The 25,672-nt window shown below is 51.3% G+C and overlaps 1 protein-coding gene across 1 annotated transcript; it reads right to left on the reverse strand.

Moving 5' to 3' along the window:
- Positions 1-5,479: 5,479 nt before the first annotated feature.
- Positions 5,480-23,039, reverse strand: PIGR (polymeric immunoglobulin receptor). Its single transcript, XM_025429745.3, has 11 exons — positions 22,879-23,039; positions 16,572-16,668; positions 15,210-15,554; positions 13,191-13,844; positions 11,597-11,929; positions 10,715-11,038; positions 9,617-9,788; positions 9,129-9,250; positions 8,150-8,281; positions 7,954-8,021; positions 5,480-6,872 (listed from the first exon to the last, which is right to left on the reverse strand). The coding sequence occupies exons 2-11, from the start codon at positions 16,612-16,614 to the stop codon at positions 6,777-6,779; spliced, it is 2,289 nt and encodes a 762-aa protein (XP_025285530.2). The 5' UTR covers positions 16,615-16,668; positions 22,879-23,039; the 3' UTR covers positions 5,480-6,776.
- Between the last annotated feature and the right edge of the window lie 2,633 nt (positions 23,040-25,672).

Consider the following 25,672-nt stretch of genomic DNA (forward strand, 5'->3'; position numbering starts at 1 on the left):
AAGAAAATCGCAGCAAACCACAGCGGAAGTTAGGAATTGAGAAAACATGTTATGTTGAGTGCAAATGGGTCACCAGGGTTCAAAGGGCTTCTAGGCAGCTCCTAAAAACCATTAGAAACTCTCAGGTATGATATTTCTTTGCCTTGGACACTTTTTCTTTATGTAGATTCACTAACTTGTGAGCTCGCGTCACTTGCTCTATCCCTGTCTTCAGGACGAAAGAGACCTGTCACCAATTTTCTCCATCTGAGGAAGACCGGGTGGATAGAGGCTCAGGCCTGAAGCCACAAGATGCTGGGGGTAGCCCTTGAATTTCTTTGATGGATTATTTTGAGAACCTGCTACGTGGGACTACTAACCACAGGTTTTGGGAATTCCCTCCCTTTCTCTAAGCCTAGGTCCCTTTATCTAAAAAATGAACGTGGGACTAGATGGGAATAACATCCCCACCCATTGGTCCTGGAGTCTTAATTAACCCCAGTTTCCCCAGCACCTCATATCAACCACCTCCCATCTCCCCCAGCTGTGCCCTAAAGGTGTTGCCCTCTGGCAGGCGCCCAGGCCACCGCCCAGTGCCCACAGGTCCGTGCAGGAGATGATGCGACAGTGCTTAGGGTCACAGGCAGCCTGGCAGAAACGGCCTTCAAGCCCCTGATGGTCCACGGGGCAGGCCCAGTGACTGACGGAGAAGAAACAAATGCTGAGGCGGTCGGTCGTGAGGTATCACAGGAAGAGCTTTGGGTTCCAGTCAGATTGTGTGGGTTCTGGTCCTGACTCGGTGCTTGCTAGCTTCGGGCCTTAGTTTCCCGGACGTCCCAGGGCTCCCGGGAGGCCCAGCGGAGGCCATGGTCATGGAAGTGCTTGAAGGGCCCTTTCCCGTGGAGCCGCACGGGGCTATTCCTTATCAGGAGATCCCCCGGGCTCCATTCCTGACGGTTACATATCAGGTGGCTTCCCAGCGTCCACGCCTCCAGGCACGGCAGCCTCTTGAGCCCGTGGAGGCCGGAGGCCCTTTCCACCCCCTTCCTGGGAAAGCTCTCGGTGGTCCTGCGCCCACTGCTGCCCGCCGGCCCCCCCACGCCGGATTTGTCACATGCTCTCCAAAACATAAAACGACAACATCCGCAGTACAAGTAGCGTGTGAGGCCCAGAGCAGGTGCAGAGGAAACGTGTGTGGGGGCGGGCAGCCTGCCCTGCCCTGCCCTGCCCTGCCCACCCCCACCTGGGTTTCCAGCAGCCCAGAGCTGAGGTCGTCCTGATTTCCTCCAACCACCAAGTGGCCCAAGGTGGAGGGGGCAGGCCTGAGGCCTGGTCAGGGTGAGTGACCACCAGAGGTCTCGGTTCTGGTCAGCCTCCACCTTTCCCTACTTGCAGGGCTCTTCCAAATCCCCGACAGCTGTCCCACAGTGGACATCTGCCACCTGCTGGGCTCCAGGCCTGCGACCGCCTCTGGAGGGAGAGAGAATCCATGAGTGAATGTGCCATAGGTGTGCCAGTGGGCGTAAGAATGTGTGCGGTGTGTGTGTGTTGTGTGGTTGTGAGTGTCTAAGAGTGTGCGGGGTGTGGCGTGTGAGTGACGAGGGACATATGACTGTGCGCGTGTGACTGAGCGTGAAGGACACGCCATGTGGGATGCGGCGAGGGTCGGCCCGGGAACGCGTCATGTGTGATATGTTAGTGTGTGGGTGTGTGGTGTGTGGCGCAGGGATGGGTGTGTGGCGCGTGAGGTGCGACTGTGAATGTTTGGAGTCTGAGGAATCAGAATTCGGGCCCCGGGTGGCCCTGTCCCTAGCATCCCCAGGCGTGACCCCAGGGTCACCGGGCCTGGGCCCCAGGGGGAGGCGGGCCCCTGGCTAACCTCAGAGCCCGAGACCTTTGCTGTCTTCATCCTCTCCCCCCTCTCCTGGCTTCCTCCACCGAAATTTCATGTCTCCCTTCTGACCCCAGTGCCCTGAGTTCCACTCCCCGGAGAGGGTGAGAGGCCGGAGCACGCCGGGAACTCGTTGGCCTTTATGTCTTCTGGGGCCGGTGCTGCACCAGAGGGGATGAACCCCAGGGGGAAAATCCCGAGTGTAATGACAGGCAGGTGGATAGCACAAATGACACCAGGTACCCCGGGAGCTGTTCTAAGTCCTCCAGGTAAATGCACTTAGTCCCCATAATAACTTGGGTTTTATCATCCTCCCTATATCACAGGTGGGAGAAGAAAACTACTGTTTTTTTTTTATAAGATTATTTATTTATTTATTCATGAGAGACACACAGAGAGAGAGAGAGAGAGAGAGAGAGACAGAGACACAGGCAGAGGGAGAAGCAGGCTCCATGCAGGGAGCCCGATGGGGGACTCGATCCCGGGTCTCCAGGATCGCGCCCTGGGCCAAAGGCAGGCGCTCAACCACTGAGCCACCCGGGCTGCCTGAGAAAACTACTTCTCACGAGGTTGCTGTGAGATTGCCCGAGGGAAGCACCACAGAGGGTCTCGCACGATGCCCGGAAGGTAGGGTGAGTGCCGTGGAGAGCAGCCCTGTCGTGACGGTGGACGTTGTCCTTATGGGTTGTGCTTGGTTGTAGCATCACCTGACTGACCTCCTACGTCACCAGACTTCGAACAGCCGCCTCCTGGGCCTTTCCAGACTGAGCGCTGAGATCCTAGGTGGCCCTCCCCATGACCCAACACTGCTCTCCCCAAAGACAGACTGTGAGAACCTCCACCCCCCCACCCCCGCCTGCTGGACTCACCAGAGAGCCCACTCGGGTAGAGGTACCTGGCTCAGGCATCCTGTCGTTCCCGCTTTCCGAGAACTTGGACCACAGGCTTGCCTGTGAGCCACTCTGCAGGAACGGGGCTTCGGGAAGGTTCACTTTACTGCTAGCCTACTCCTGGCTTTGTGGTACAACAAGTGGTAAGACTTCTGCCCTGAATATGGCTCTACTTCTGTTGGTACTCTAAGGTTAGAACCCTGATCCGTAGGATTTGGCATGAATTTTAATGTGACTTATAAGAAAAATCTGGAATTTAGAGTATTCCCCTCCACACATCTAATCAAAGACTTTTGACTCTAGTGAGGGTGGATTGGCTGCCCATTTTTTAAAAATCAGCCTTATGAGGGACATTTCCACTTGTGGAATCTTACAGTGCCATCTTCCTTCTCCTACCGTTTCAGCTCCCCCGGCCAGCTGGGGGCCAGAGGTCTCAGTTTTACGTCACTTCTCTTGGTGTGCCCCCTGTCTCCTCAGATATGTGGTCTTTCTGAGGTGATCCCTTATGTAATTTTTATTGTGTAGACTCCCCTGTAGAGTTCATCATTTCAGAGAAGCTGATGGGGTGGGGTGGGAGGACTGTCCTTGTTTCTCTGCCTTGGGGACCAGCTTCAAGACCTTCCCACAGTCAGCTCCTCTCTGCTGTCTCCTCTCCTGAAGAGAAATGTTCCGTCCTGACTCTTGGGAAAGTCTTGGACAAACGACGTATACATCTTTACACACCCAAACCAACGACTATCAGCAGATATTTCAGCCACTATTGGGTCTTAGTATTATGGAATCATTATATTACATAAAAGATTTTTGAAAAGAAAAAAAAATCAAGATAATTCAAGGACTTGAGGTTTTTTTTTATCATCAGAAATATTTCAGTGGTTTTCTGAGTGTTTGCTGGATACCGATCGCTGCTATTTGGTTTATCATTAATCCCGCAGTTGATTGTTATTCCCCAGCACTGGGCTGAATAGTGTCCCTCAAAATGTACACCCACTGGAATCTCTGAATATGACCTTATTTAGAAATGGGCACTTTGCAGAGGGAATTCATTAAGATGAGGCCAAACTGGATTTGGGTGGGTCCCAAATCCAATGACAAGGGTCCTTGCAGGACACTACACCACGTGAAGACACAGAGAAACACAGTGGGAGAAGGCCAAGGGGGGATGGGGCAGAGGTTGGAGCAGTGCAACTGTGAGCCAAGGATCTCTGAGGATTGCTGGCGGCCCCTGGAAGCCAGGAGAGAGGCCGAGCCTCCTCAGATTCCCCCTCACATCTCCCAAAGGGCTCAACCCTGCAGACATCTTGATTTCAGGCTTCAAACCTCCAGGATGGTCAGACACTAAATTACGGTTATATTAAGCCACCCAGTTCATGGTACTCAGTTACAGCCACCCTCGGAAATCAATACATTCCCCCAAACTAGTGACTTTTTAACCTATGAGATATCCCATTTCAACTACAGACCAGCTCCCTTCTTCATGAAAAGATTTAAGGTGGACTTGGGGTAGTATGTGATTACACTGCTATCACCTATTTATAATATCAATTCAGAATCATGTAAGATTGTCTATGGCTTTAGTGGCATTTCTTGGCCTTTGATTCTAGGGACTGGGATAGGCTATGTGAGCTCAGGATTGGCTTGTGGGTTATTGGCACTAATACGGGCGCTGCATCTTAATACTTCTGCCCCAGGCATGACGCTTTGCAGGTCGGGGAGCAGCTTCCAGGGGAGAAAGGAGTGATAGGTTCTGATGGACCTTGTAGTTTTGTTCTTCTGGAATGATGGTCCATTATTATATGGAATGATGGTCTATCGCCATTACAGAGAACAGAGAAATAAACATTTCTGACGACCACCTCTCTGGGTCGGGGTGGAGCCGAAGGCTCTGAATGAGGTCATGGTCCGGGAATCAAGCCCAGGAACTGCAGTTGGTAGAGCAGGAGGGGGGAACAAGGAGGAATCTGATATCTGAGTCTTGTCAGGGGCAGGCTTAGAAGCACAGCGTGTCAGAGGCAGTATGTTCGAGATCAATGTGGAAGTAAAGTTTCTGCCCCACATCAGGCAGGATAGAAGCCTGGAAAGAACTTTCTCCCAGAGGGAATTCTCATGTACAGAAGCCCTGAGGATGAGTCTGGCACGGGGTTGGGGCTTACAGGACATGACAAGGTGCAGTGCCAGAACCTAGGAATGGCCTTGCGGACATGGGGGTCCTTTATGTAATTGCTGTTCCCCAAGACACTTTGGGTCAACTGTTCTAAAAGCTTGGTTATCATTTAACTAGCTTCTAGTTAATATTTCTATGGAGGGAGTTGACTCATTTGGTTACTTGATTTTTTATTAATAGCCTCTCCATCTGGGAGGGTACCCCAGGAAGTTATGAGATTCAAGGTCAAGTATTCCATGGATGCTTAGCAAAGATTTTTTTTTTTTTTAATGCCAAAGAGAAGCACAGTTACATTTGCTTTTGGTGTATTACATTCTGTAACACAGAACTTTAAGGTCCTGACCATTGGTGGAGACCCCAAACACTTCTTTTATTGAAGATCATCTTGGTCCCAGTTGTAGGCAGTCTGCTAGCCTCCCTCAGCCCAGCATTGGAGGTGGGGGGAACTTTGACTAAGGGCCACAGCATGGGGGGCCTAAAAGTGGGACCAAAGCAAAATACTCTGAAGGGGTTGTCTGGGAAATGGAAGGTATGGGGACAAATGCAGTCTGAGCCTTCTTGGTGGCAATCACGGTCTTTAATTATCAATGAAGTCACATTTTTGATTTGTAAGCAACTGTCAGCTGGTAGGTGCTGGTGGAAGTACAGAGCTCAGAGGGGAAAAGACCTTAAACCTTAGCTCTTTGGAGATCAGCCCCTCCCTGGCATCATCAAACACCTCCTTTCCTTCCCTTTGCTTGGAAACTCTTGGCATAAGTGGCTTCACATAAGTGGCTTATCCACGTAAGTGTATAAAAGAGTGGCCAAACACTCTTTTGGGTCATCTGAGTGACAGAAAGGGAAAAGAGTCCTCCTCCCCGGGGGGGGGGGGGGGGGGGGGGGGGGAGTAGGGCATGTGAAAGACCAGTCTCCATTATGTTTTTCTCTTCCTCTTCCTCCTCATTATTCTAAAACTCTGCCTCCATCAGGAGTGCAGGGGCTCTTGTAGAGAGATTCCTGGCCAAGAGGACAGGAGACGCCACCCCTGGTTTTGACACTAGTTTATGATACATGGTACCTTCGAGCAAACCTCTCCACCTCTCAGGACCTCAATTTTGTCTGCTGTGAAGTGGTTAGCATATGTGTTTATGATTCCTTGTGTGTATGCCCATGTTACATGATCCCTCAGGCCCTAGGACTCCAGACAGGTTATGATTTCTCCCACTATGGGCGGAGGTGAGTGTCCCTGGTGAGGATTTCAGGCCTTGGTGAGTATAACTATACTGAGAAGAACTGCAGCTTCCGAGGATTCAGTGGTGTTTACCTAAAGGCTGTTGGCTGGGTCTGTGGTCTGTGTCCCAGTGTCTAGAAGAGCACCTTGATTCTAGTGCGTATCCAAATATGTATTTGAAGGAAAAAGAAGAGAAAGAAGGAAAAGATGGAAGGGAGGAAAGAAGAGAAGATGGAAGGGAGGGGGAGATGGAGAGAAGGAAGGGTGGAGTGGAGAGGACAATCCCGTTGAGGATCCCATTAGAAATGTGCAGAAAAGCCTTCTTTCTGAACTTAGCTCCCCACCCATGTGATCTCTTTTTTCTGAAAGGTGCCTCTAAGATCTTAATTCTCCTATATCTTGGGTTCTCTTGGTAAAAGAAGCTGCAGAGGGAACCCCTCTGGACCCCTCAACCCCACCAGGAACAGTTAGGCCAGGTTTGAGTACTAACTGAGTAGGGACCAGCAAATCCTCTGAGCGCAGGTAGGAAAGTGGAGTGTGAGTGCAGTGAAGCCCCCTGGAGCTGAGGTCCCCTGAGGATCAATATGATTCTGAAGGCGATTGTCATGAGTGGTGGGAGAGGACAGAGCAGCTGGCGGGCGCCTAGGCTTCCCCGTGGCCCTCCTGGACGTCGGCAGCCATGTTGTTGGTCTGGAGCAAGAAGGCGGTGTAGGCCATGTCGGCTTCCTCCTTGGAGGACTAAGGGGGCAACAGGACAGGAGTCAGTGTTTGGGACACTGGCTCAGGGGGTGGGGGTGGGAGGGAGGGTAGGCACTAAATATCCTGCATCCGTAATCTTGGCCTAAGCACTCCAAGCCTGTGTTGCCCTATTGCTCTCATTCTAGTTCTCCGTGCTCACCAAGGACTAATTTTGAGAAGCGGAAAGTTACAGTTTCTAAAAATATCTCCCCTTGTCTCACTACCGTCTTCTGACACGTAGAGTGGAACCACCTCTGTTGCTTGGGCCTGTCCCCGGAAGCTCTGCCCACACAGTCCACAAGCGAGGTGCTCTAGACTGGTGTTAGCCACATTGGTTCATGTTTTTCTTTTACCACCTGCTCCGAGATGGAGCTTGGCAACGACACAGAGCTGGAGGGGAAAGCCATCTCCAGGACCAGCTTAATCCCCTACTTGTTCCAGATTTGGGGGGCTCTGCTGCTTCCAGGGAGAGTGGATATGATAGCAAGCATTAACACCCTGGGATTAAGGAGGCACAGGGGGTAGGAGGAGGGTGATATGTGACCCAGTGCCAGGAGTCACTTCTGGTAGGATTGCGAGTTATATGGCACTTGGTTGGGGCGGGGAAGGGCTTCTGGTGACTACCAAATTGCCCAGTGCCAGCAAATGTCTTTCAAACCCAAGCAGAAGGCTGGTCCTGAGCAAATGCTCAAGGGAGGCTGGGTGGCGTCAAGTGCACCCGTTCCCTCCGCAGCCCAGGAGAAGGATCCACCTAATCACCAGCATTTGACATTTGACCTTTCCCACCCTGTGTCTGCAAGCGTCTATGCACTTTCTTCTTAACCCTCAGCCTCGCTGCCTCCCACGTGTTCGCAGCCCATCAGCTCACCCCCTCCCCCTGCCTCAGCCACACAGGTGCCACAAGCAATAAGACACATCTTGTCCTCCAAAAGTTCTCCCGAGCACGATTTCCACTACCTTCCCTATTCTGACATCAGCTCCCACCCACGTTGAGGTAGTTTCTTCTGAAGTCTAACTGCTGTCCCTCATGTTGCACTTCCTTGTCACACAATGAGGCCTCCCTCCTCCTCCTCACTCTTACTCGTTTTGCCTTCTTGGGTTCTTCAGACTCCATGGTCTTCTCGGTGGTGGTGGTGGCAGCACTGCACTCTGAGGAGCAAGGTGGGGAGATTAGCCTTCACTGGCCTTATATTCCCACCCCAGAGGCAGGGTCAGGTCTAACTCTTGCTCTCCCAGGGAGGGGTGTGGTCAGGCATTCCCCTGAGTGAGAGACCTACCATCATGTCCTTCGAGAGTTGTCTCCTGAATGACTTGAGAGGCTCCCATGTTGTCATTGGCACCAAAATCCCTGGAGTTCTCAAAGTCTGACATGCTAATGTCGGTCCTGTAGCTTCTAATCGAAATCCGGTCTGTCCAGGAGAAAGAGGAGTTGGCGGAGGGACAGAGGACATAGGCGGGCAGGATGTGCTGCCTCTGAGGGAGCCCCGCAGCATAGCTGGAGGGGGCAGCACGGCAGGTCTCTCATCTCTGACTCCGACCCAGAGCAGAATGGAAATGATCAGAGTCTCCTTCACCCTTCCCTTCTCACGGAGAATCAAGACTCAACAACCCCTGACCTTTCTTTCTCTTTTCTTTATTTTTTTTTAAAGATATATTTATTTACTTATTTATTGAGAGAGAGAGCATGGGAAGGCGATGGGGCAGAGGAAAAGTGAGAGAAAGGGAGAGAAGCCAAGAGCGATGCCCAATGTGGGGCTCAACCCCATGACCCTGAGATCATGACCCGAGCTGAAACCAAGAGTCAGATGCACAACCGACTGAATCACCCAGGCACCCCAACAACCCCTGACCTTTCAAAGCATAGTGCTTCCTTCTGTCCTTGCATCAGCCCTGTGAGGCACTTATTACTATTATTACCCCAAGTCCTGGGGAAACTGAGGCATGAAGTGGGGATACCCGAAGTCACACGGCCAGCCAGTTCTCAAAGTAGGCCAGAAGCGTCATTCCCCCTGCATCCTGAGTTCCTCCTCCTGGCCTCTGAACGTGGGCCCTGAGCCATTACAGGTGGCCTTCCAGAGAGAGCAGCGCTTCATGTGAATTTCGAGTACGAGCTCATCTTTGCCCACCCCACTTTCCCAGAACGCTTTCTCAGGGACCGTGGCAGCCCCACGCATGAAGGCAGCTAAGCACCCCGGTGAGGCCCAAAGGCTCAGGACTGGAGATGGAGGGTGGGGCAAGGGCATCCCGGGTACTCACCAACATTCTTCCTATGCCGCGCTCTGAGCACCGCCACTACCACGGCCCCCACTGCCAGCACCAGGCCCAGGGGCACCAGGGTGGAGAGAAGCACTTTGGAGGTCCCGCTTTGTCCTGCGGAGCTGGAAAAGGGACTGAGTTAGTCACTGGAAGGGAAGCCTGGGGTCCCAGGATGTGCCAGCAGGTTGGGTCCCACTAGCTTCCGTTCCCTCCTCTTGATACAGCACCCAGCTCTCCTCTTGAAAGGAGACTTTCCAGACATGGCAAAGGTGGGGACTGGGCCTTCTCTGCGTCTCAGGCCTGGGAAATTGAACTGAACGGTGGACACCACCTAGGCCGCAGGAGAAGGGTAGAGAGCACCACCGGCCCCTCCTGCGCACACACCAAGGCAGTGAGGGCTGCCCCACCAGTGAGAGGCACACAGGCTCTCCTCTGTGGTCCCCACGGCCCAACCTCAGGCCCCCCTCCCCTGGGAGGTTCTCTCTCACCTGCTGGTGTCTACGGATGCTCTGTTCCCACCAGCAGCGTCTCCAGTCTCCACTGCTACGTTGTCCACCAAAAGCCTGGGATTCTGAACGACTTTGCTCTCAACCTTCCGGACATTTGACTCTACCGCCTCCTCACCAGGAGCAGCATTCACCTGGCTGACATCTTGGGACCCTGGAAAAAGACAGGGGGGGCTGGATTATTGTTCTTTCTCTGTTTTCACTCCTTGAGGTTAGGGAATCCGAGGAGAGGGATTTCATTAGCAATCACCGCGCCAGGGTGAGGTCTCGAGGCTCTTAGAGTCCAGGAGAACTAGAAACAGATGGCCTCTGTCCCATTCGCACCAAATTCACTTCCGTCTATAAGGCTCCACGGCATAGATCCGGCTCTGCCTAAGGGCTGACCCATCATTTGGAGACACGGAGATTTTTCTGTTTTTGTTTTTGTTTTGTTTTGTTTTGTTTTGTTTTTTGATTTTTCTGTTTTTGAAATCCTGCCCCCGGGTCTCCTGATGGCAGGGCTGAGTGCAGTCATGCTGCCCCCTGCTGGTAGCTTGGCAATGGGCCCCTCGGTGAACCAGACCAGTGGGACCCAGACACAGTAGGATTTCTAGAGGGACTAATCATACCCTATAGGGATAAAACATTTCATGCGACGTATTAAAAAGAGCCTTAAAATGCAAACATGCTAGAAGAAGTTGCCTTAATTTTCTCATCAGATCTTATACATGAATATATCTGGCCCTTTTTTGAGAGTAGGCTTTGGCAGAGTATAGTGCATGGGATAATGACTTTGAAATTCCACTGTGTAGAAGATTTCTTTTATAGAAAGGGCTTCAAAATAGCTTGAAGGGGCAACCATTGGATTTGTCTTGAAGCTGAGGTTGTACGGCAAACCCATTTTTTTTTTTTTTTTGGTTTGTACGTTTATTTCAGATGCTCCTTATATAGGGTAAATGAGACTAGATAAAGGATAAGTCTCCCCCTGCTTCCAGTTTCTTGTAGCCAAACCTGGGAGCCACCTCCGTTAGAATAGCTGGTAGGTAGGAGGCTGCTCTGGTGTCCTGGGGAGCACAGACCATCTTGTCTTCAGAGACTTACCTTTTACCTTCTCCTTGACTGCCACGTAGACAGCCATGGTCTCTCCGTATCGGAGGCCGTTCTTCACTCCACACCAGTACCAGCCTTCATCCTCCTTGGAGACTGGGTCCAAAGACAGAGAAACGATCTGGCTATTCTGGTCACAGTTCACAAAGGCGTCGCTGGGCCCTTCGCCTTGGCTGGGCAGGATTTTGCAATCTTTGTTACTCCATTTGCACCAGTATTTCTCATAGGAGTAATATTTGCATGGGAAGTGGCAGGGGAGCTTCAAAGTCTCTCCTACCAAAGCAGTGACATTGTTGGGCACCTTGAGGCTCGGTTCTCCTAGAGCAGGGAGGAGAAAGAGATAGGCACACAAGTTGGCATTGGTGATACTGCAGGAAAGTGGGTATGGCGGGGACCTTTGTCCATGGCCTATTTCCTCTCTGGATAGCATTATAAATAAATACATTATACTGGATGCATAAAGAATGTAATTATGTGCCCACATAATAATTATTATTGATGACCCTCATGCATTAATCCAGACTAACACACTAATCTAGACTCTCGCACATTGACCTCAGTTTGCTTTCCTTGTTCTTCTCTTCTAGACTCAATACAAAGAGCTGTACTCTGCTTCAGCTGGTGGCACATATACTGTAAAAGAGGCCAATGTTTTTGATAATAAAAGGTGCAACATGTGGTAGTTCGGAGAGCGCGGGGTGTGCACGGGAAAGGGTACCTGTTACAGTCATGAAAACATATGTCGACAGGTGGGCCCTCTCCTGAGGTCTGTCCCATCAGTGAGATGGGAAGAAGGTGGTTGAGGGAGATGTCACTTCTGACTGGTAGGTCCTAGGGCTGCCCACCCCCCTTCCCTTGGCCCAGTTCAGCTCTTACCTTCGACGACCTGGAGCTTCACCATGGACCTCCAGTGAGTATCGCCGTTGGTCAGACACCAGTAGAAGCCAGCATCGTTGGCGGTGAGCTGGTTGAGGATGACCGTGTAGGTGCCATTGCCTGGCTCTTCATGCAGTGCGAGCCTGCCCTCGTACTGCTCCGTAACCCCCCCATCACTCTCCACCAGAGATCGGCAGAGACCATTTTGAGTGTCTTCCCAGCGACACCAGTACTTCAGGCTGTTTGTTTCCTTAGGCTTGTAGGGACAGAACACCGCCACAGAGCCTCCGACCACACCTTTCACCACAGAGGGGCTAGGAGGAATTACGGTCTCTAGGAGTACAGGCAGAGATGGAATGGAACATTACCAACATGGTATAGGCCGCCTCCCCCCCATGGTCTCTGCGAGGGTGGAGAGTCAGGGGTCGATTATTTGCCTCATTCTGCTCAGAAAATGAGAAGGAATTTCCTAATGTCACAGAGCCTGGAGCTGGAGACGTGCAACCAGACTCCAGTGACCTTCACTCGTCTGGGTCTCTTGTTTCCTCTCCCCACCTTATTCTGTGCAGAGAATGGGAGGAGTTTAAGGAGAGACCATCAGTTCTTCTCTTTGGGCTTCTTATAAAATCTCTCTCTATCTAAGTTTTTGGCTGTTTATTAGCTCATCCCGTAACAATGACCAGATGGTTTTTCTCCAAATTAAGAAAATACATTTAGGATTTGGTGCGATTTAAAATATAAACTGTGTAGCACAGAAGCTTTACTTGCTGAAGACCCCGAGGGCCATCTCAGAAAAAAAGATGGCCATTCTCCAAAAAACTAAAGCTGACATCCGGTGGGAGCACTGGATGACTGAAGATGCTGAGGAATGTGGTGAGGATCAAGCTAGATATACAAGTGACGAGCAAGGAATGGGAGCCCCTTAAGCAAAAAGTCACAAGTGACAATCAACTGCAAGTACTGGTTTGCTGTTTCTCATGAGGGTAACTATGCAGGGTGCTCCCAGGTGAGGGCAGCAGGGATCCAATGACTTCACCACCTTGCTGGCTTGCCAAACTAGAGCTGAGTAGGCCAGGTGGTGGAATAACAAATACCCCTGTGAGATGTTGAAAGGGAAAGTTAGAGGCTGGGGCATTGCCTTCCTGGGAGAGCGCTAAGACCAAGATAAGCCAACCTTTCTCCCATTCGAATGTGAGGGATGAGGTGCCATCCTGCTCAAAAGACAGGGAGAAGGGACAGGTGGCCCTTGCAAGCTCTGCCATGGCACTGGGATTCCATGCTAAGTCCTCATAGTGGCTCTCTGAGCCCCAAACAACCTGCAGCCTTGCCTCAATGAGGAGTGTCCCTTTCCTTCTCATTAATCAGGGACAGCCATCAAAAGACCTTTGACAGAGAAGAATTAGTAAATAATGCAAGGCTGAGACTGTGTTTTCTTGCTCTCCTGTCCAGCTGTCCACATAGCATGTAGTTTAAGGCTCGATGGGGAGCAGATGACATTGGCGACTGTTGGATATTGGATAGACTCACAGGGTGTGAGCCAGGCACCCACCTGCTGGGCTGACTCCCCTCTTCCCCTCCCCGTCTCAGGTCTCACCTTCATTGACAAAGAGTTGCCAGGCCTGGATGGGTGAGCCTTTTTGAGGCTCGCCATCAGAATGGGCACCACACAGGTAGTTCCCTGCATCCTCTTTCCTCAGGTTGGTGATATGCACGCTGAAGGAGCGCTTGTTCTTGGGAATGAGCAGGATCCTGCCCTCAAAAGACCGATCCTTCTTCCCCAGGGTGTTGATGACCACATCGCAGGCTTCCTCATTGCTCATCCGGCACAGAAATTTGGCCATATTTTCCACGTCGGAGCCCAGGGCACAGTCAAAGATCACGGAGCCCCTCAGATCTCCATAAAGCAGGTTAGGCTCAGGCTTCAGCACTTGGAGGTCAACGTTGCTCTTCTCACCAATGGTATCTTCCCCAATCTGGCAGACGTACCTCCCAGCATCACTGAGCTGGACTTGCTTGATAATGAAGCTGAACGTTAATTGGTCGGTGCCCATAATTTCGAGCTCTATTCTGCCACCATAGTCAGAGTTGACTTCTCCAGTGGAGTCAATGACTGTGACACAGCCCTTGTCTGTCTTCTTACACACAGACTTCTTCTTCTCAGAATTCTCAGGCTTGAAAGGGCAGTTGATGGTCACTGTGCCACCCAAGTCAGCTGTGTAGACTTCAGTGTCACCTAGGGGCCCAGGACCTGCAAGATAAGGGGTGATTTCACTTTCTTGCAACACAGGGCAGCTCAGTATTCCCAGTGGGGGTCTGGGTGTGCCTATCACCTTCATTGCCCTCCTTCCCAGAGGGACACTGTCAGAATATGTCTTCCAAGACCCAGCCTTATTGCTGTCTCCTCCGTGAAGCCCCCCCACAAGCTGACACTAGTCTCTTCTTCCTCTGGGCTCTCATGACACTTATATTTGTATCTCTTATTACAATCTGATCTCGCATATAGTTAATTATGTTCCCCACAGTCTGGCAGTCCCTTGAGAGCAAAGACACGCTTTACACAAGTTTGACTCCCCTGCAGTGCCAGGCATGATGCTAATACAAAGTAGGTGCCCAAATTAATGTGTGTTGAAATTACACAGAATGGATGTTCATATAGGGTGATGGATTTCAGTACATTGTGATAGAAATTTCTAAAATTTACAACCATCCAGACATGGAATGAGCTGCTTTGTAAAGTAATGAATTTCTGCCACTTAAAGTGTTTAATCAGATGCTGTATATTCATTGTCCCCAGCGTTCTTCCAAGCATCCTGTATAGGGTCAATTCCAAGCTCTCCTCAGCTCTTAAAATTCTTCCTTTTTATGACTCTCCATGACCACCTGAATGAACTCTTTATTCAGTTCACAGATAACACTGGGCATATCCCAAAGGAATAAAACATATCTTTGAGAATCCTTCCAATTTTCTTCTCTTAAGACCTCTTTCTCTCTTAATTTCCCTTGATTATCTAAAATGCCCTGTGTTGTTGAACACTTGTCAGAAAGATCTTCCTATTTTTCTTTTTCCTCAACTAGAATAGGCTTGTTCAGTGGACCACTCCTTAGGAACTGATCATTTAATTTATGCTGAGGGTGTTGATGGCCTAATGGGTACCAGGTTTTTAAAAAATGCATTTCGTAAGAAGCCTTCTGGTGACCTAAGGTCTTAATCTGAAGGGTGCACTAATGGCAGGAATTTGAGGATCCCTATAAATCTCTCCCTGCCTTTTCTGTCTCCCTCAGCTCAAAGACCTCTTGCCACACCTACAGCAAACACAGTGAGAGAACTTGTCCTCCTGATGCTCTTCTAAGCTACTGCCTTGGTAAAACCCTACGATGTTATAGGCCTTGAAGACCTAGAAAGTGTACCCATCACCCCCAAGGAGGTCCCATCTGTCTCATTTCCAGGTTCTATTATGAAGAGTCCTTGCCTCTGGGAAAAGAACTCACAGCCTTCCCTACCCCGTGCCAGACACTCTTCCCTCTCAGGAAATTCTTCCTCAAGCCCTCCCATTGCAACTGAGATGAGTCCCTCTCACTCTTCCAGAGGAGTCCAGGGAACCTGGATTCTTACCCTTGCTGACATCCAGGCTCACATCAAAGGACAAGCCTCGGCTGTTAATGCCCAGACCACACTTATAGCGCCCAGAGTCATTCTGGGTGAGGTGGTCAATGTTCATCACAAATGTGCTGCTGTCTGGGAAGTTGGTGATGTTGGCTCTGCCCTCGTAGTCCTTGGAGACGTAGCCGTCCGAAGAGATGAGGGTTGTGCAGCGGCCCTTGGCTCCCTGCCGGCACCAGTACTTCCGGGTATGCCGGTTGACAGAGGTGGCTGGATAGTAGCATGTGATGGATGCTGAGCCACCTTCCACAATGTTCACTTCCTGGGGACCGAATATGGGACTCTTCGTGGAGACCACTGTGGGGACAAAAGACAGAGGTTTTCTGAGGCCCTGGGAGGTAAAGCCTACTGAAAAGATCCAGATAGCCTGCCCCAGGAGATGAATATTCCCCCCAGCACATGTGCCTTCTGTGGATTATTTGCTGTGTTCTACAGTGGGACAACTGCTACTAGACAACGCTACATGATTTGCTGCAATTGGGTAAAATGGTTGATTAATCATTATTAAACTCTAACTGTAACACATTAAAGATCACCATTTTAAGGACAATGGAACAGCAAACTTATTTAGTGATATCCTTGTTCATTAAAAAAGGGGCACTTTGTGGGGACTACCCCATTGCATTTGCTCTTTTTTCTTCCTTCCTTCCTTCCTTCCTTCCTTCCTTCCTTCCTTCCTTCCTTCCTTCCTTCCTTCCTTCCTTTCTTTTCTTTCTTTCTTTCTTTCTTTCTTTCTTTCTTTCTTTCTTTCTTTCATTCTTTCTTTCTTTCAGACACACAGAGAAAGAGGCAGAGGCATAGGCAGAGGGGGAAGCAGGCCCCCTGCAGGAAGCCCGATATGGGACTCGATTCCAGGAACCCGGGATCACGCCCTGAGCTAAGGCAGATGCTCAACCATTGAGCCACTCAGGGGTCCCTATTTTCTATATTCCCAAAAACATTTTGTAGATTCTTTTCTCTTTTTTTTTCCCCAGATTAAAATATTGACAGCCAAGAAGGATAAGTCATTTCCTCAAAACCCCAGAGCAACTTATAGGGATGTCTGGTTCGAGGTCAAGGTCTTTTTTCCCGCCCTCCTGGGGAAGACCTGGTGAAGACTCCTGGCCTTGAAATGAGGAATTGCCATTCCTGTTCCAGACCCCCAACACTTGGTCATTGTGGGTTTTTTTGAGACGTGACCTTTCTGCATCGTCTGTGTGACTCCTCCTCAAGGGAGTGCAAGTTTTGAGAGTGACATCTCTGGGTATAGGCATGATTTCAGTGTTCCCAGGGAACTGGGTCCTGGAGGGATGGGCCAGGGCCTGAAAGACGCACCTGGAAAGACAGCCAGCAGGCAGGCGAGGAAGAGGGGCCTCATCGCTAGTGGCTCCTGAGGGGGCTGTGCCACTCAGGTCAACTTCTTTGTGGGAAGCTGAAAGACAACAATACAAAAGATGACAATCTTGTATTTTCCAAGGCCAATTAGGCCGTCGAGTTCCTGTAACACCTGTTTGGTGTTGTACCTCCAGTAACTGACATAAATCCTTTTGAAAGAATGAATGGCTCCACCTTTCCCATTACACTTCCAAGTCCCATTATCCCACAGTGCTTTTTATTCCTTAATAGTTATGTGTCGATATTTGTCTTCTCAACTAAGCTGCACGTTCCTTTTGGGGTAAGGACACAGATGCCATTTTTCCTATGTCCCCATCTGGGAGGCATGGTCCTAGGCAAGATCTGTAAGATCTCAGGAATAGCTCACTGGATGAATGGTTATAGCCACAAGTGGCCCCATCTCTCTGTTTCAGCTGGGGCAGGGGGTGCAGTCTGAGGGTCCCAGGGATCGGCCTCACTGCAGCCCAGAGGAGGAAAGAGGGGGACAGAGGAACGCCACTTTCCCACGGACTTCAGTAGGCTTTAACCTTGGAGTGGACTTGACAATGAGAGCATTAAGGGAGAAAACCATGTCAACAAGCACGGGGCAGTAATGAGGACCTATAAAGATAAGGAAGCTCTAAGCACTAGGAAGCTCAGGGAGTGATCTCCCAGCTTCCCTTACCACCCTCACCCCTGCTCCCGCCCCCAGAGACTCCCTTCATTTGCTTGAGCCAAAGGCAATAGAGCTGTTTGTCTTGGTTATTTCTTTTCCGTGGGGGAATTCCCCAGCAAGGAACCTTTTTATTTCCTTGTGCAGATAAAGGCATTCTGTTTCTCCAGTTCTTTGGAAGAATAAGGAGTGTGGGTTAGGGAAGGAGGGCACAGATATGGGTGTCAGGTGGCAGCCTGACGTTTTCTTGATTCTAGTTAATTGCCCCGGACCTTTCATTCGAGGCCAATGATTAACTTCTAGGGTAGGTTCTTAGCCAAATGCCAGCATCAGCTCCAAACTGGATACACTCGGGAGATGCTGGCTAGGGAAACCATCTGAGGGGACACTACGGGTCACCATGAGAGAGACTTCCAGGTGGGACCAGATGTCAGAAGGCTGAGAAGTCTGTCTCCTCTGGAAGGCTTGGAATGGGCCGGCTGCAGAGACCCAGGGAAATTACCACCTGCAGTTTGCACTGGCCTTGAGGGCAATGACAAAATGCCACTTGATTTTAAGAGTCAAGCCAGCAGTGCTTTCCTTAGTTCTGGTTCCTCTTCTCACCTTTAGATAAGCAAGCTCCTTAATATTTCTCTGAGACAAGAATAGGTCTTCCCATGGGCTGAGCTGAGGGATGCAGTACCTCCTCTGGATTGATAAAAGTGATTTGCTTGCAGTTATTGAGAGGCAGATGCCTGCTTTTCCCAAGTGGGGGGCAGGCCACAACTTCTGGCCCAGGCTTCCTCCATTTGTGACCTGATTAAATGGCTGGGAATGTCCACCTGGGGAGAGGATACGCACACGGACCCATAACCCTTTGCACAGCCTCAGGCCAGGGACAAGAGCATCAGGTGTGCACAGCTGGGAAGGCAAAGCAGGCAGAGAATGACTTTGGTGAGGAACACAGTATAATCACAGGGGAGATGATGGGAGGGCGAGGGCGCCCCCACTCTCAGGACTCTGTTCAAAGTCAAACTTGAAGCATAGTTTCTCTGTTTCTCTGAAAGGACCCTGGGACTTGAGTATCATTAGAGATCCCTTCCTCTCCAAACCAGAATTTTCTCTCAAACCTGGGAAATTCATGTCCCAGGGTCCATGGTGGTTGGAGCTGGTTTAAATAATTTGCTTAAGGAAAGAGCATAAAATTTATTGGGCACCTACTATGGCACCATTTGGCTTTGCTAATTGCTTTTCTTTTATGACTTCATCCATCATCACAGCAACCCAAGAGGTAGATATAATTATCTTCATGTTGTAGATGGAAGAACTAAAGGTTGGAGAGATTTTTGGCCCCAAGACTCACAGCAGAATTGGGTTACTTAGATGAGCAGAGGGACCTGTCCTTTGGGGAATCTACATAGGCTAGGGTATCATGCATGGAGGCACTTTTTCTTGTCCTCATAACCGGAGTTGTTCTTTTTTCCCAGCTAGATGGGATATTGTAAATCATTCTCGTGTTCCCAAGTTACTATCTCTGACATATTTATAACATGTCTACACAATTGTGGATTGGGACAGAGTTGTAAGCTATGCTGGAGAACAGAATTTGTTACCTTAAAAAACTAATCTAGCTGATTCCCCTTCCATTATTAGAGTGACTGAACTTCAGCTCTACTAGCTTGGGATCCAAAACTTTGTCCATCGAATCTATAGTTTCCATTTTTATTCAGAGGGAGAGGGATCTCCTGGACTAGGGCTTAGCATGGCTGCTGGTGGACCACATGGCCTTTAGCCACTCTGAGCTTTTCATCTGTTTGGTACAGAGCAGAGGGTCAGTCAAGGTTCTTACAGCCCCACAGGCTTGAGGGAGGACAGAAAGCGTGTACTACAGAGACTGAAGCCAAGTTGGCAGTTTCTGGTGACTTCCTGTGAGTGTGAGCTTGGAGGAGCAAGAAGTTTGGAGCTCAGAGGAGTGGGGAGTGACTGGCCTGGCTGGGGATGGGGCTTTCCTTGGCCTGGACTGAGAGGTGCCTGCCTACTTCTAGGAGAGGCACTGCCTGAGTCCATTTGGGACTATCCCTTCTATCTCCCTTGGGTGCAGGAGCAGAGCATATACTAGAGTGATCCCAGAAACTGCATTGTCACTAAGGGAGAGACAGCAGTCTGTGTGGTTTGGAAGGGCCTCAGGCTTGAAATGACAGATAGGAGCTTAGGAGAGTTTATGTGATTTATAGAAGTCCTAGAGTGTGGGAGACTCTCCAAGTAAAGGCAATGTTGGGGGAAGGGAATAAGAATTCTAGAAGGCAAGAAAATAGAGAGAGAACAGTCAAGGGGCCTGAAGAATGTATGAGCTAGAAAGATCCAAGACTTTCTAGTCCGGTCCCTGTCTAAAGTGGCCTGCATTTATGCAAAGTTTAAGCATACATTAAGCATTTGAAATACCAGCTCCATAAAGCCCTGGGATTAAGCTTCGTAGAATTCCAGACGATCTTTCTGCAAAAATTTAGAACTCTGTTCTTGATTCCATCCCATCCTGATGTGTAGATACTTCTCTCGTCTGCTCCTGCTCCTGGAAGCCAGGGCCAACGGAGATCGACCTCTACAACCCTGAGGGGCCTGCATGAGAGCATCTGGCAACGACCAGCTGCTCAGCAAAGTCAAATAGGATTGGAAATGGTTACATCCCCATCCTGTCTGTGGGAAGGGTAAAGTCAGGGCTGATTTCTTTCACTTTGCCAAATGCCTTCTTGGTTTGGGGCATGCAAGGCAGAGTTGCATGAAGAGGAGCTTAGAGGATGGACGAGAACTCAGAGGTCCTGAGAGCTGTCACAGCCCCCAGGAGAGCTGTATCACTTGGGCAAAATATGCTGGCTCAAATCCTTCATCTGTAAAATGAGCATCACGGTCTCTTGAATCTTTTAGAGAGAAAGGTTTCTGCGGGATGCGGGAATATGGAGGGGATAATGGGATATGCATATGGAAGTGCTTTAAATAGCATGAAGTGCCCTTCAATTGTAGGAGGTTACAATCACTCTTAAGCACAAGGGAGTGGGGGTCTGTGCACTTGACTTTCACGGTTGCTGTGCACGTGAGCGTGGCACACAGCATTAGCTCCACGGCTTGGTTAACAGCTCTCTCACTTGGGGGCTGTGTGATTTGGGGGCAGGATATTTCAACTCCGTGAGCCTCAAGCCCTCATTTGTAAACTGGAGACAATTATACCGGGTATAGAGAATCATTATAAGGATTAAATGAAACAGCATATGCAAAGTCCTTAGTATGGTGTCGGCTTAAAAAATGTTAGTTCCTTTCCCATCTCCCTCCTAAAATCAACACGGTCTTCTCCTTTCCCTGTTCTAGAGTGAGAAGACAATAGAAGTCTGTTCAGTGGGTGTCCTTTGAGGACTGGGGGTGAGCTACTCTGATTGGACCAGCATGGTCTGAAAGAGGAGAGTAGGTTCGAAACGGGAGATATAATTATAGCTAGCATATATGGAGTTATTTTCACGTGCTTCACCCTTGTTTCCCTCACTTATTCTCCCTCCTAAGGAGAGAGAATGAAATGGGCAAACCCCTTTCACTGATGAGACAATTGAGGCAGAGTGAAAAACCTGCCCAGAGTTACAAAGCTGGTAGGTGACTGCCATGGGATTCAAATTCAGGTACTCTGGACCAAGAGTAGAGGCGATGCTGTCTTGAAATGGAGAAGAAGCGCTCAGGAGAGGAGGGAGCTAGAAAGCCACTCTTAGAAAAGTTAGTCCGGGTCTCTCCTCTTCACTTTTCACAGGAAAGATAGTTCCTGTGAAGAGACACTTAAACCCAGAGGTAGGTGCCAACAGGGAAATTTCTTCCTAAAAGATAATAATAGCTGCTATTTATGTAGCCCCTACCACGTGTGAGGCATGCTATGTTTGTTTCCTGTAACTGGACTCATCGCCTCCAAAACTTCTTCCTACGTGGTCAATGCCAGGGACTTTGGGATCCCAGCCCCAGCCCACCCAGAGACAGGGCAAGACATATCTGAGGAAGGTCTCCGTCAAGTACATGCACGGCTAATATTACTTTTTTTTTTTTTAAGTTGGGTATTTTGTCTTTTTTTTTTTTTTTTTTTTAACATGATGTCAAAAGGTCCCCATGACCATGGCAAAATGGTTATACCAAAATGTCACCTCCTTGCTGGGTGAACTTATACCACTCACAGTCACCCATTCACCCATGGAGGATTAGTTTCTTCAACTATAGATGGGATTGTGACACCTGCCTTGCCTACCTCCTAGATTTGTTTCAGGTGGGAATGAGGTGAAGCTGTGAAAGCTTGGGGTGCGTGACTTCACTACATGGAATTTGTGGTCTTCACACTATCGATAAAATAAAGCCACAGAGGTCTAGAGGTGATAAGAGGCCGGCAATGGTCACAGAGCTAGTGGCTCTCCTGACTCCTGGTTCATTGCTCTTTCTGTTACATCACCACGTCCAGGGCCAAGGAGAAGGCTGGATGGATGAAGAATCCACAGCTGGCTCTGGGGGAGCAGACGGCTGCCTTCTACCCTAACCCATGGACGGGCACATCTCCTCTCCAGAAGCTCAAGAACCCACCATTCCCCTAGTGAAGGGGGAGAGCCATGGCACCCGCAGTTCTGGTGGTCCCAGGCCTGGGCCAGTTGCCCAAGCGGAGCTGAGGGCGCTGGGAATGGAGCTTGTGCAACCGCTGCACTTGGGGCTGAGGGTCCCATGGCCGGCTGGGGATGCTGTCGGGATGGGCAAGGGGGGAGCATGGAGGGTGGGGGGCCTCCTGGCTGCAGAGTCGGGGGCCGGTGGAGAGCGGACTCAGAAGGCTGTATGTGCCTGGGAGGGGCTCGACCCACCTCACCCTGGGAGGACCTCCTTCCCCCACCCTAGCGAGGGCAGGGCGATATGATGGGGCCTATGATGCCTCCGTATGCAGGAATCAACTGGAACAAAGCTAGGTTCAAACAGGAAAGGATCCCAGAGCCCCTCTGAGGCCCTGAAACAGGGGCTGCAGGAGCCCTCCCCAGAAAGGAGAGGTGGAAAGCCTCCAAGACCAGAGGGGCACCTGCTACGCGCCGGGCACGTGGGATGCAATATCTTATCCAGGTCTCTGTGGTGCTCAGTGAGTCCTGGGGTAGCTGAGCTAACTTGAAAAACACCCAACAATTGTCATTTTGCTCCGGAGGTTACAAAGCAACGTGACACCTATTTTCTCATGCGAACCCCGCATACCGGAGTGAGAGGTATTATTTGGATCCCCATTTTACAGATGGAGGAACTGAGGCTCCGAGAGCGATGGGGTGACTTGCTTAGGGTCACAAGGTTGAACTGCGGAGGAGTTAGTCAGGAATTCAGGGGACGAAGTGACTACACATGCTGACCACGGGCATTCCTCCTTCCCGGCAGCTGACACTTTGCAGAGAAGGGGTGGGGGGTCCCACGCACACGCGCGCCCTTGCTCACCTCTGGGCGGTGACTCTCTGCTCCCCGACCGCTCGCTCAGCCACGCGGGCTGCGGCCCCCCAAAGTGCCGAGGGTTGCCTAAGCCACCATCCCAGGCCCTTCCCAGATGCATCCCTTCGCAGACCCCGGAGCAGCCACACTTACTTTATGCCACTTTCTCCTCTCCTGGCAAGTCGGTTTCGGGGGGCGCAGCCCACTGGCCAGTCCACAGCCTGGGGCTTTCCCAAAGTTGCCAGCAGGACACCGGATGGTGCTGCCAAAACTGAAACTGTGTGCAGGGCTTCACCCACACCTGGGCTCTTAAAGGGACACTCTCCCCGAGGCCTGGCGGCCGGCCAGGGCCACGTGACTCTCACAGATCCCTTGCTTTCCTTTCCTTTCGGCTTTTCTGACTGGTTCCATTTGCTCCCCTTGACCTTGGGGAGGCCGTTCCCAGGGAACCCTCCATCACTGCAGGATGCAAGACAGAGTATCAAGCATGAAGAGCCTATTCCGCCTTTTTCTAGCTGCAAGATCCTAGGCAAGTCACCTTTATATATATGTTTTTTTTTTTTTTCACTGAAAAATGGGATAGTAATCCCAAACCTGCAGGTCGAGGGTGTAACCAGATATTAGATGTAAACCCCTGGTCCAGGTGTGGTATGAGGTTCCTGTGCAGGTGATGGGGCACAGGTGGCAGAATGGCTCGCAGTCCCTGGCCTCATGTCCCCCCACCAAGTCGGGAACCCTCCACTTCCTGGGGTATTTCGCCCGGAGGAGGTCTTCTCTTCACACATCTTCTGAAGAGCCCCCCACTTTACCAGCCTCAGTGCTTCCGGGAACGCGTGGGACTGTGGCTCTTCCCACTTCGCTCCCTATGCAGGTTAGAGACGGGCTGCTTCTGGGCTCGCCTGCAAATGGTGGACCTTAGAGTCCCTTTGGGACCCGGGCTCTGGGCCACAGCAAAGTCGGTGTTGGTGTCCCGAGCTGGGGCAGGGGGTGGAGGGGATCCTCCTTCCCTCTGTCAGTGAGTCCTCGGTTGTCTCCCCGATGTGATCCGGTTAGGCCTCCCAGAGGTGCCCCAGATGCTCTTAGCAGCCCCATGTCACACCAGTGAAGCCCACTCCCCAACACACACGCACGTGTGCCCCCGCACCCCTCGCCACACACCAGCTCCCGCACCGTCCCGCCCCATCCTACCTGTGCAGGATGCCCCAGGCTCTCCCTCCAGTGCCCACGGGCCGCAGCCCAGAAGGGGAAGGAGGAAAGGAGAAATAGAGTCCCAGAGAAACACAGGCGGTCAGAGCCCCGGGTCTTATTTTAGCTCACCCCTCCCTCGGGAGTGGATGTTAACCTGCAACCCTACAGCTGATGGCAGGACTAGAAATTGTATTTTCAAGCACGGAGCTTGATTTCAGACCCTTCAGCGCACGATCTGACTAATGTAAGAAAATAAAATTCCTTAGTCACTCCCGGGCAAGCTCGGTCCAGTTCAATGAGCTCCGGGTCGTTGTCACCGGACTCCCGATTTAAAGCTGAGTCTCAACTGGGACTCAGTTTCCCTTTCGTCTCCCTTCTCTCCTCTGGTTCTGTTAAGTCTGGGGTGAGTGGGTCAGGGGCAAGGGGGTGGCTCTACGTCACTGTCGGGGCTCTAAGAAGGAATGTCCGATTATTCTGACCCGGCTCTGTCGCGGGTCTACCCTGGCTTCCTGCTGGGGCACGAACAGCCCTGTGCTCTGAGATGGGACTTGGACTGCTGGTCAGTGGCCCTGGGCCCCGCTCATCCTGAGACTCCCTGTGGTCCACTCTGTGCCGCCCTTGTCCCTACTTCTGGGCTCCTTCGGGTAGGACTTTTGCTATCTCCCAGGCCTCCGTTGCCTTTCAGGTGGATGCCGGGGCCTGGGGCTGGCCTGTACCCTCCCGATGCCGTGGGGGGTCCTGTGCAGCAGGCCTCGCGCTCCCCTGGCTCCTCCTGGCCTCCGTCTGCGTGTAAGTGGAGCAGCAGCGCGAGTGGCCAAGACCGTGGACCCCTGGCCGTGCTCGCAGGACAAGCAAGGCGCAGGTCCCTGGCTCTGGTGCCTCCCAACCACTCGGGATACCTCCACCCCTGTCCATCTCCCGACCCCTGAAAGGCCCCACTGTGGGGCTTGGGGGGCACCCGGGTGTGCAGTGGCTGGGCAGTCTATCTCCGGGGCCCCTAGCAGCGGGCACGTGGGAGGGGAGATGGGGGTGGTGGGGGCACGGGGCTCGGGCAAGCCTGGCCTGCCAGGTGGCAGCTCCTTCCACAAGCCCCCCTTCTTGCACTTCTCTCCTTCCAGACCCAGTCAGCAGGTAGCCGGCTGTTCTCTTGGTTCTCCTTAACTCACTTTCCCAAGCAGAGGATGACTCGGATCTCGTCGGGTGGACTGGAGCAGGGGGCACGGGAGGCCCCCTGGGTGCTAGGGCTGAAACGTGGTCAATGCTTGCAGGGCTGGGGGGAGGCACTCCCAGGAAATGGTCACCTCTCTGGCTGCCTTGGAGACTGCAGATCCCCGCCACCCCTGGTTCTTTGTGTTGTACTGGGGAGAATAGGTCACGTCCCGGTGCGTGCTCCCAGGAGTCCCCAAAACTGTCTTGGCAGACCGTGTCAGGCACACACACACGTGTGCACAGCCCACCTGGCCTACCGATCCAGCTCTGGGCAAAGAGAAAACCAGAAGTAGAACCTAGGGAAGAGTCGGGAAGTCGAAACCCTGCATCTTATTTTGGGCTCAGCCACATGCTGGTGGTGTGATTGGAGCTCCCCAACTTCCCCTCTGGCACTGTGGCTTCCCCATCAGGAACTCGGTGGCCCTAAAGCATAACCCCCCTGCCTCCCTGTCCTGCGTGGGGAAGGACTGGCCAGGAGGGGCCCACGGCCCAGCTCAGCACTAACGACGATGAGAGCAGTAATCGCACCTTCTGAAACTCGCGTCACATC

This window comes from Canis lupus, chromosome 7 (genome assembly GCF_003254725.2).
Source record: "Canis lupus dingo isolate Sandy chromosome 7, ASM325472v2, whole genome shotgun sequence".
NCBI lineage: Eukaryota > Metazoa > Chordata > Mammalia > Carnivora > Canidae > Canis > Canis lupus.

Excerpts from the sequence above, each read along its gene's own strand:
- PIGR (XM_025429745.3), bottom strand. The coding sequence starts at position 16,614 with ATGAGGCCCCTCTTCCTCGCCTGCCTGCTGGCTGTCTTTCCAG. Across the intron at positions 13,845-15,209 it reads GAGCCTGGATGTCAGCAAGG|GTCCTGGGCCCCTAGGTGAC; the intron begins GTAAGAATCCAG and ends CTTATCTTGCAG. Across the intron at positions 8,022-8,149 it reads AACTCTCGAAGGACATGATG|AGTGCAGTGCTGCCACCACC; the intron begins GTAGGTCTCTCA and ends CTTGCTCCTCAG.